The sequence below is a fragment of the Orycteropus afer genome, unplaced genomic scaffold, assembly GCF_000298275.1.
Source record: "Orycteropus afer afer isolate SDZICR_OR568_19922 unplaced genomic scaffold, OryAfe1.0 scaffold00210, whole genome shotgun sequence".
NCBI classification, from domain to species: Eukaryota; Metazoa; Chordata; class Mammalia; order Tubulidentata; family Orycteropodidae; genus Orycteropus; species Orycteropus afer.
In genome coordinates, this window is record NW_006921797.1 from 1,203,882 (window position 1) to 1,214,904 (window position 11,023).

At 39.0% G+C, this 11,023-nt stretch overlaps 1 protein-coding gene across 1 annotated transcript in view; it reads left to right on the plus strand.

Annotated features, from left to right (window-relative positions):
- GNB4 (G protein subunit beta 4) overlaps positions 1-5,280 on the plus strand; it is a 23,131-nt gene extending 17,851 nt beyond the window's left edge. The window contains exon 8 of the mRNA XM_007948275.2: positions 5,174-5,280. Coding sequence (XP_007946466.2) covers positions 5,174-5,280 — 107 coding nt within the window. The remainder of the gene's footprint in view (positions 1-5,173) is intronic.
- The last annotated feature ends 5,743 nt before the right edge of the window (positions 5,281-11,023 follow it).

An 11,023-nucleotide genomic window follows, 5' to 3' on the forward strand; every position in this document is an offset into this window, starting at 1 on the left:
AGCCCGCCCGTGCTTACCTTGCTCCCGGAGACCCGGTCCCTCTCGGGAGGGTAACAAGGGAAGGTGTTCAGTGCAGATCAGTGAGTAAGCACAAGCCCGCCCGTGCTTACCTTGCTTCCAGAGACCCGGTCCCTCTCGGGAGGGTAACAAGGGAAGGTCTTTTTCCATACAGATGTATATTATTTTTGTTTAGAACAACACTCACTGTTTATATAAATAGTATTTACTAATGAGCCATGAGGTATACTTTACTTTTTCTGCTATACAGCTTCTTAAAAAATATTTTCTCTGGAGTTAAATGAATTGTTTGGTTTACTTTCTTGTTTTTTATGTGCTTCTCACTAATTCATCCTCAAACTTTCTGCCAGTTGTGATGATGTGATACTTCATTGATTATGCTAGGTATTCAGTGGGCCCTTTCAATCTTGAAACTCATACCCTGCAGTTGTTGTTTTTTGCTTTTGAGTTGGACCCGACTCATAGCGACCTCTCCTTGGGTTTCTGAGGCAGTATCACTATGGAAGTAGATTGTCCATCCTTCCAAGGATGGGGGGCTTACTTCTTTGCTAATTTTTTCTTGCCATTTTTATTGTTCCCTTTCTAGAACTATTACTTTTATCTTTTATCTTGGACCTCCTGAACTGGTTCTCTGACTTTGTTAATATATTTTCTTCTATTCTCCTCTCTCTTTTTTTTTTGTTGGTTTAAATTCTGGGAGGAATTTTCACCTTTTCTTTCAACCCTTCTGTTAAGTATTGGTTTTTCATTTTACTACATCTTTTGAGAGCTATTGTGGTCTTGAGGAGCTCTGGTAGACTGCTAACCAAAAGGCTGGTGGTTCAAACCCACCAGCCACTTCTCAGAAGTAAGATTGGGCAATCTCCTTCCATAGTGTTGAATCCCTCGGAAATCCAAGGAAAGGTCATTATGAATCGGATCTGACTTGACGGCAATGAGAGTATTGTGGTCTCCATTTTTCTATGGCACCATTCTTTTTTCATGAATGCAGCCTTTTTTTTCCCCCCCCTGAGGTTATTTATGATAATTTAAAAAAAAAGAAAAAAAGTTTTCTTCTTCCAGCACCCTATTATATCTTACAAGTTGCTCCCCCCCCCCTTTGCTATTACTTACTTTGTCCTCAATCTTTATTTCTGGAGTATTTTTTCAAAAGTCTATAACTCTTAGCTATTTATTAATTTAAAAGTAAAGCACTAAAGAGGTTTAAAATCTTTCTGCACATGTTGTAGGCCTGGTGTATTGACTGTAGGCCTCACTGAAGGATGATCTGGTCTGGCTTTTATTGGAGAATCCCTTGTGTATCTTAAGATCTTTTTCCCTTGGACTAGTCATATACCCCTAAGATGAACTTTCCATCTTCCTACCTGCAGTGCATAAGCTGGCTGCCAGAGTTCAGGGGCTGATTTTAGGAGGAAGGTAGGGGTAGGGAGCATAACAGTTAGCAAGTAAACTTTGTTCTCCATTTCAGCCGTTTTACCAATTTCAACTATGTCCATTCCTCCCCCCTCCAGTCAAGAGACTGTTTTCCTTGCTGCAGCAAAAAATCTCTAGACTTACACCATGGCGCAGGGTATTCTGATTGTAATCACTTTCTACTACAGCCTTGTTTTAGCCCTACTTTGCCCTCACCTGGTTTCAGAGAAACCTAGTTCCATTAGTATCTGACTCGCTTGGGAGTTCTGCCTTATAATTTTGTTTCTTGCTTACCATTTCACCAGCTTTGAATTTAGCATTTTGGAATCCACTAACGCAGTTACCACCATCCAGCTCATGAACTTTTGTTGCCATCACCTGCCCTCATATTCTCTCTGTTCTTGTGGGTTTGTGGCCATTTAGATCCCTGCACAGTTGTTGGGTTTCTGCATGGAGGCATTAGCAGAGTTCCCAGGGGTTATTTTCTACAACCTCTCTGAAGAAACTGGAGAAATCTTTAGTTTTGTACGGGTTGATTTTTGGAGTTAACTCCATTGTCCAAAGCCAATTATTTATTTATTTATTTATTGTGATTTGGGTGGAAATTTACAGAGCAAACACACCTTCCATACAGCAGTTCACATACACTTTGTCTCATGACATTGATCACAATTTACCACAGTGCAACATCTCCCCTCCCACTTCCTCCCAATAGTTACCTCTTCCCTGTGTCCATCCCTCCATGTACTCCTGCCCCCTCAGCTTTCTCTCTGTGTATAAGCAGCCCCTTTTTCTCCCATGCTTGTTCTCTCCAAGGAGTGTATCTACCCCAGGCAGATATTCAACTCATATGCCTGTCTATTGTTTGGTTGGAAGCCAGAGAGGTGGGTTCAATTCCAGACCTGAAGGGCAGCTAGGGGCCATAGTCTCAGTGGTTCCACCAGGCTCTGTCAGACCAGCAAACCTGCCCCCCCCCCCTTTTTTTTTCCCCAAATGATTTTGAGTTTTGTTTCACATTGTTCTCCCTCTCTATCCAGGACCTCTTACATAGATCCTCTTCCAAGTGGTTGACACTAGTAGCCAGGCACCATCTAGTTCTTCTGGTCTCATAGTCATATAGGCTGCAGATCAGATGGTGTATCAGTTGCTAGGACTAATTGTTTCCATGAATTTTTGGTTTTGTTCATTCTTCTTTGCTCTGGACAAGGAGAGACCCATCGTTGCATCTAGATGGCAGCTTGCAAGCTTTTAAGATCCCAGTCACTACTCACCACAGTAGGAGGTGGAACAATGTTTTATGTAGTATGTTATGCCAATTGAGCTTGATGTCCTCTGCAACTATGGTCCTAAGCCCACAGGTTCAACAACTCAGTCCCTCTGGGTAGCTGGCTGTGACCAAGCAGTGACTATAACCTTGCCCCTTGTCAGCTCCACTATACAACTGGGAATTCAGATCATACACATAAAGTTGTAGGACCATTGTCTGCCAACACTATACATGTTCTTCATAGACATACCTAATAGTTCAGCCTGTCCACCCATCTATCCACCCATATACCCATGTTTGCCTTCACTGACAACGCCATATTATATGTGCAAAAGGGTTCATCTTTATTGTCTATATTTCCCACGTACCTCTCTATGTCTTTCTCTTCCTCATTGTCACTATATTGATCACTCACATTTGGTACATTGCCCTTCTCTTCACCCAAATCAAAACTTCTATCTGTCTAACAGTGTTCCCTCCCCTCCCCTCCCACTCCTGGTAACCAACAAAGAAAGTGTCCTTCCATAGATAAACGTTTCCTTGACTTTTACAATAATGGACTAATACAAAATTTGTCCTGTTGTGATTGACTTATTTCACTCAGCATAATGTTCTCCAAGTTCATCCATGTTATGCAGTGTTTTGCAGATTCTATATTATTCTTTAGCATTGCATAGTATTCCATTAGTGTGTATGTACCATAGTTTGGATATCCATTCCTCAGTTGATGGACACTTAGGTTGTTTCCATCTTTTGGCTGTTGTAAATAGTGCTGCAATGAACATGGGTGTGCATATATCTGTTCTTGTCATGACTCTCACTTCTTTAGGATATGTATCTAGTAATGGAATAGCTGGGTCAAATGGTATTTCTAGTTCCAACTTTTGAAGGAATCGCCATACTGCTTTCCACAATGATTGTAGCGTTTTACAGTCCCACCAACAGTGTATGAGAGTCCCAATCTCTCCACAACCTCGCCAGCATTTGTTATTTTCTGTCTTGTTGAACTTTGCTACTAGTGCTGGAGAAAGATGGTATCTCATTGTTGTTTTGATTTGCATCTCTCTAATAGCTAATGATTGTGAGCATTTCTTCATATGTTTGTTGGCCACTTGAAAAAGCCAATTACTTTTTGAAGATATTACATGCTTTGCCTAAATTGAACCAAGAAGTATCTGTAACAGAATTAAAGTGTGTTTGTCTTCTGTGTGCATGACTTTAGTTTTGCTTTGCTTACATCTGATTTCAAGGTCACACAACTGGAACTTTCACCTCATAGTTGAACTTGATTCATGAATTGCTAATTGATTTTCCTCTCCAATGTAACTCAGAATATTTAGCCATAGTAGTCAGTTTTTGTTATTTCACTCTGTAGTGGGAAATTTACCCATTGCGTGAAACTATTATACTGGAGGTACTATAGAGAATATTAATGGATAGACAGGGTGATCTCCTGTTCCTGATACTGAATGACAGTGATATGCTTAATTATAGAGAGAGAATTCTAAGTCAAACACAATATTGAGGAAAAAATTCTTTGGAATTTGATGTGTTCTATTTTATACTCTTGTCAAATGGAGTCTCTGACTCAAAATAAATTCAATGGCACCTATAAACGGTAACAATTTTTCTTGTAATTTTTACATTTATTCCCAAATATTTGGTAATATTTCATTTTATTCTCTGTGTGGTGATCAGATTTAAGTGAGTTAACTTTACCAAACCAAAAAACCAAACTCACTGCCGTGGAGTCATATCCGACTCATTAACAACCCCTCCTTGGGTTTCTGAGGTATGGTATCTCTATAGAAGTAGATTGCCCAGTCTTCCTTCTGAAGAGTGGCTGGTGGGTTTGAATTGCCAGCCTTCTGGTTAGCAGTCAAATGCCTTAGGCACTACACCACCAGAGCTCCTGAGTTTAACTTTAGTTTGTAAAATAAACTAAAATCAGATGTGTTTGAAGGTTTCAGAAAATTACAACTAGCCATGATTTATCTGTCACAGTTAGTCCAGTGTTTGATAGAAGAAGAAAGTAAATAAATTAAGTTGGTGTTTTTGGAAGGGATGATAGAAGGCAAGTTCATTCTTACGTTTTTCTGTGGTTCTTTTAGTAAAATATTATTTCATTGAACGTTACATAAATTTTTGTTGTAGTCTTAGAGAAAATAGCATAGCTCAGTAGCAAAATTTGGACCATGATATAGAATGAATTTATTAGAGATGGACAATAATATTCACATGTTTTCCTAGATGTAACCAAATTTAAATATAAAATAACTTTTCAAAAATTAAAACATAAACTGGTACTCATCTTAAGAATTTTAAGTATGTGTTCAGCTTACTCCTGATCCTCCATTTCCTCCCCTCAGAAAAGCCTTTTTAGTTTTTAAGTATTGTTCTAGAGAGCTCTTAGTTAAACAATTGTTTAATTCTAAAACTGTACACACGTTTTACTCAACCTTTCTCTTTTTTTAGGCGTCCTTGCTGGTCATGACAACCGTGTCAGCTGTCTAGGTGTAACTGATGATGGCATGGCTGTGGCAACAGGCTCATGGGACAGTTTTCTTAGGATCTGGAATTAGCAGCGGTGTACATATTTTCTGTTCTCCATTGATACTTGGAGAAATCAATGCTACAGCCTATAGCTGTGAAAACAAATTCTACCTTATATTTGCAGGTGAAGATTTTTCTCTTGAGATTATTATATACAAAAAGAAGCTTTTAGTAATCTAAAACAAACAAACAAACCACACAAGGCAAAGGTGCTTGCTAAGATCAAAGGGACCAGTTATTGATTTAAGGAGTTTGTTAATTTAACCTCGAATTTTTGCTTGTGCTCAAAGTCTAATTCTTTATTTTGTATAGAGCATATTGTACACATTATTGTAGCCTCTATTATGTTTGATTGTATGTATTTGCCTTTTTAAAGAACTACATTGGTAACTTTGTATACACAAGAAATGTCACATTTTTGAGTTTTACAATAGGAGAACTAGGCACAGTAATAGAGGGAAGTGGTGCCATACATGTTATTTATTCAAGTCCCCTTGAATTCTGACCATCCTTTTTAGCGTAAAAGAGATCTTGATTGATTAATGTTTAAGAACGTGACAGGCCTAGATGCCATTGAAACAAGTCCTTTTGATTATTATTAGTTCCTGGTACATCCTTTGCCATCCTGCCAGCCTCCATGAGCACTCATGTTTAGTCCTGTGAGAAGGGAGATCATCTGAAGGCCAGGGAGTGGAGATTTCGCTTTGCCGTTGTAGACAAACATAAGACACTTTAATTAGAATTTACTGTATTAAGCAAAAGCAGACAGTGGTACTAGCATATATACAGTCCTTGGTATTTTTAAAGGCTGGATATGTTCAAATGCACTTGCGTAGCCTCTAAATAAATAGTCAGATCTTTTCTGTTGCTTTCATATTTGGGACTGAGTTAATAGGATACTCATCGTTCACAAGGTTGATAAACATTTGGATTGTCACTGCATCTGAAGAGTCTTTCCCAATGTACAGTGTGACAGTGGTAAGTTTTTGAGAAAAGTGTTAAATTTAACAAATTGCTAGCCCTAATTAATCTTTATGAATGTTATTTTCATGCAATAGAAAGTCTGAATTGATATAAGTTACCCCTACCTTTGAAAATTTCTTAAGGTGAAACATATTTAACCTTTTTGCTGTTGTGTAAGATGTCTTCCCTTTGCACAAAAGAGTGGTTTCTAAGTAATTGTGCTTCAGAGAATATCTATATTTCAGTGATCCCACTTTAAAGCCAAAAGAAAAATCCTAAAGCAGTTCTTAAAGGAGTCAGAGAAATAGCCTAAGCAGTTCCTTTATTTGTTGATGGTATAATGTGTCTATTACTAGAAAAAAAAAAAAAAAAATACTGATCCCCTTAAAGTTTAAACAAATATGTTTTTCTCCTGGATTTTTTTCTTACGAATAAATCTAAATGATGGACAATGGAACACTGTTGGTCTTGATAGTGCAAGTGTGAAGTCACAAGTTAGAAGTGCATTACGCTTTGTAATTTAGTGAACTGTCTTAAGTTAGTGTTGAGATGAATCACTGTTAACTTTTGGTCACCTGTAACCCTAACCTAATAATCCCAAATTTTACCTGAAAGTTTTCATTTTTGTATTGTGAATGTGTTCATCAACTGACGAAGTATCACTTTTCTTTATTAAAGTATGTTTTTCTTAGCAAGAGAAGAAAATGGATAAAAGCAGATAAAGATATAGGGCCAAAACAATATTATAGATGGCAGGAAAGAATGTATATTTATATCTTTGTTAGGTTTCTATGAAATTTTGTTATTAATGTTTATTTGTGGACCATATATATCATTTTGTAAAGAGCAGCTCTTTGAGACAAGGCAAGATTTTAAAGGAACTTCCAATAAAAGGGGAGGGAGGACTTTACCATGTAGCTCTGCAAATCATTCCAAAATCTTTCTCAAAAAAGCACTTAGGCTAGGCACAAAAATAACTTAGTATCTTTTCTACTTTGAATGTTACTCTAGTACCAAGATACTTCAGTCAGAGAGGCACACAGACTACATGTTACTAGTTTGCAGAAAAAGGTGTTTAAAGTATTTCCCTTAATGGCTGTGTCCTAGGCAACTGAAAAACCACTATTGAATGCTTGAGGCAAATTACACACATGACAGAATGGTGACAAAGTAATGCTACTATGTCTTGGGTATCTAAACCAAAAACTAAACTGCCATCAAGTCAATTCTGACTCATAGCAACCCCCGTTGGGTTTCCAGAGATATAAATCTTTATGGAAGCAGACTGCCCTTTCTCCTGCCAACCTTTTGGTCTGCAGCCAAATGCCTTAATCCGCTACACCATCAGAGCTCCTCATTTAGTTATATAGTGCTGCCACAACAGAGATACCACAAGTGGATGGCTTTCACAAGCAAATTTATTTTCTCAAGTTTAAGAGACTAGAAATCTGAGTTTGGGGTACCAGCTCTAAGGGAGGAAAACTTTTTCTGTATGCTCTTTTAGTTTCCTGGCTCCTTGGAGATCTCTACGTAGCTTGGCAAAAATCTTTCCCCATTTCTGCTTCTTTAGTTTGCTTGTTTAATCTCTTTTCTGTCTCAAAAGAGATTGATTAAAGACACAACCTATAATAATCCTGTCTCAGTAACATAACAAAGACAACCCATTCCCAAATGGGATCATAACAACAGGCATAAAGATGAGGATATGTTTTTTTTTTTGGCGGGGGGGGTTGGGGGAGACACAATTTGGTCCATGATATTCCACCCTTTGTCCTCCCAAAAGTAATGTCCTCACCACATATAAAACATATTCACCCCATGACATCATCCCCAAGGTATTAAATCACCTCCAAGTCCAAAGTTTCATCTTCTGAATCATCTACATCAAATATGGGTGAGATGTTCAACATATTTCATCCTGGGGCAAAATTCCCCTTCATCTGCAAACCTGTGAAATCTAGAACACAGGTTATCTGCTTCGAAAATACAGTGGTGAAACGGGCACAGGATAGACATTTCCTATTACAAATGGGAGACATAGGAAGGAAAGAAGGGCACCCAACAAGTGTGAAGCCTAGAACAAATTACATTAGCTCTCGAAGCCTGAAAATAATCCTGTTCTCTGAGACCATTTAGGCAATGGCCCCACCTTCTCAATTCTGGGTAGAGAGGCTCCTTGGCCCTGGCTTTGCCTCTACCTTTCAGGCTCACTGGGATGACAACTCAGTTCCTTGAGATTTGGCCCCATTTTCTTGGCACACCTTAAATGGCAGCCCCACACTCTGGAACTGAGAGGGTTAAGATTCAACCCTTTGAAACCTAAGAGGCTGTGAACCCCCCTTTTGAGATCCCAAAAATGGGGGCCCCATCTTATGAGACTGAGAAGGCCCTGCTTCTCTTGCTCCTTCCAGTAGTTCTTCTGGTCTCGAAGCTGCTCCAGGGACCATCCTTTCCTTTTCTTGGAGGACAGCAGATGTACATCTGGTGGCCTGTTTCCTGCCTGTAGAATTCCAAGTACCAGATAGGAGTCTTTTCTTTCTCTGTCTTTTCAGCCTAAACTGACACATTTTCTGCTGTGGTAGTTCATTAGATCCGTCAGTCAATAGGTTTAATCTCTTTAATAAATGATTGTGTGGCCACCTCCTTGGTGAACATTCTAGGACCTGTGTCCTTAGTTTGTACAACAGAATTTTCCAAATCATTAAATTCTGTTTTCGTTTGGCACAGTTCATTTTTAAGGCCTCCTTCCTCCACCATTTTCCTAAAAGTGGCAAAGAGAAAACACACGGCCTATGGAGTGCTCACAGGATACACCTTTCTCCACAACAGTAAAGAGCAAATTTGTGAAGGGAGCCCACTATCCTTGAAGACTACTGTGATTACTATTATGTGTGAGTCATATTTGACGGTGGCAACTGCCCTAAATGAATTAAGTCACAATTATGGCGCTAGCTACATGATAGTACTTTGCAAGGTGGGGCAGTGTTCTCCAGGAGATTGTATATGCTCTGAACCAGTGTGCAGTACATCATGTTGTTTGTTCCTTAGCCAAGATTCGTGGGTCCAAGAATCAAGGGGTAGAAATGTGAGTGGTACCACTCATTATTAACCCTAGTGATCACTACTGGAGATCTTAGTTCCAAAGGGAGGAATGCCTCCACCTGGAGACACAACACTGAGCATTAAGAATGTCACCTTGCCACTTTGAGCTTTTCATGGCTCTGGATCAACAGGCTAAGAATGGTGTTACCATATTGGCTGATGTGATTGATCCTGATTAATGGGGGGAAATAGGATTGATATTACATGATGGAGGTAAAGAAGAGTATGTCTGGAATACAGGACATCCCTTCGGGGCATCTTTTAGTATTACCATGTGCTGTGATTAAGTCGATGGAAAACTACAGCAGTCCAATCCAACAGGACTACTCATGCCCATACCCTTAAAGAATGAAGGTTTGGATCACAACACCAGAAATGCAGGCCACATTTAGAAGAGGACATGGATTAAGAGAGATCATCACTGATGTCAGATGGATCTTGGCTGAAAGCAGAAAACACCAGAAATATGATTACTTGTGTTTTATTCACTATGCAAAGGCATTTGACTATGTGGATCATAAAAAAATCACAGATTACACTGCAAAAAATGGGAATTCTGGAACTCTTAATTGTGCTCATGAAGAACTTGTACATAGACCAAGAAGCAGTCATTTGAACAAAACAAAGGGATACGGCATGGTTTAAAATCAGGAAAGGTGTGTGTCAGCGTTGTGTCTTTTTACCATATGTATTTTATCTGTATGCTGAGCAGATAATCCAAGAAGCTGGACTATCATGAAGAATGTGACATCAGGATTGGAGGAAGACTCAAGAAACTGCGATTTGGAGATGACACAACCTTGCTAGCTGAAAGTAAACAGGACTTGAAGCACTTACTGATGAAGATCAAAGACTACAAGTTTCAATATGGATTACACCTCAACATAAATAGAACAAAAATCCTCACAACTGGACCAGTAAGCGGTATTATAATAAATGGAGAAAAGATTGAAGTTGTCAAGGACTTCATTTTACTTATATCCACAATCAATGCTCATGGAATCAGCAGTCAAGAAATCAAGCAATATATTGCGTTGGGCAAGTCTGCTGCAAAAGACCTCTTTTAAATTGCTAAATGCAAAGATGTCATTTTGAGCTAAGGTGGGCCGGATACAAGCCGTGGTATTTTCAGTCTCTTATGAATGTGAAAGCTACACAATAAGAAAGCTCAAAGAATTCATGCCTTTGAATTCTGGTGTTGAGGAATAATAGTGAATATACCATGGATTCCCAGAAGAAGCAAGAATGCCAGACTTCATCTCTCATTTTTGATATTGGACATGCTATCAAGAGGGACTAGTCCCTGGAGAAGGACATCATGCTTGGTAGAGTGTCACTGAACAAGAGGAATGAATAGCCTCAATGAGATGGATTGACACGGTGGCTGAAAAAATGGTCTCAAGCATAGCAACGATTGTGAGGTTGATGCAGGACTGGGCAGTTTTTTGTTCCCTTGCACATTGGTGGCTCTGACTCAGAACCAACTTCACAGCATCTAACAACAATCAGGCAAAGAATCACAACCAATTGAGATGCATGCTGAGGGCAAGGGAGATACAGAAAGGGTAGCAGAAGAAATACCAGCTATGACCATATGACCGATTGCAGAAACAAAGACTGTCATTCTTACGAATATTTGTTTTTTATGTGTGTGAGCATTTTTCTTCTTTCCTCCCTTATCTCATTACTTTTAAAATACAAGATGTA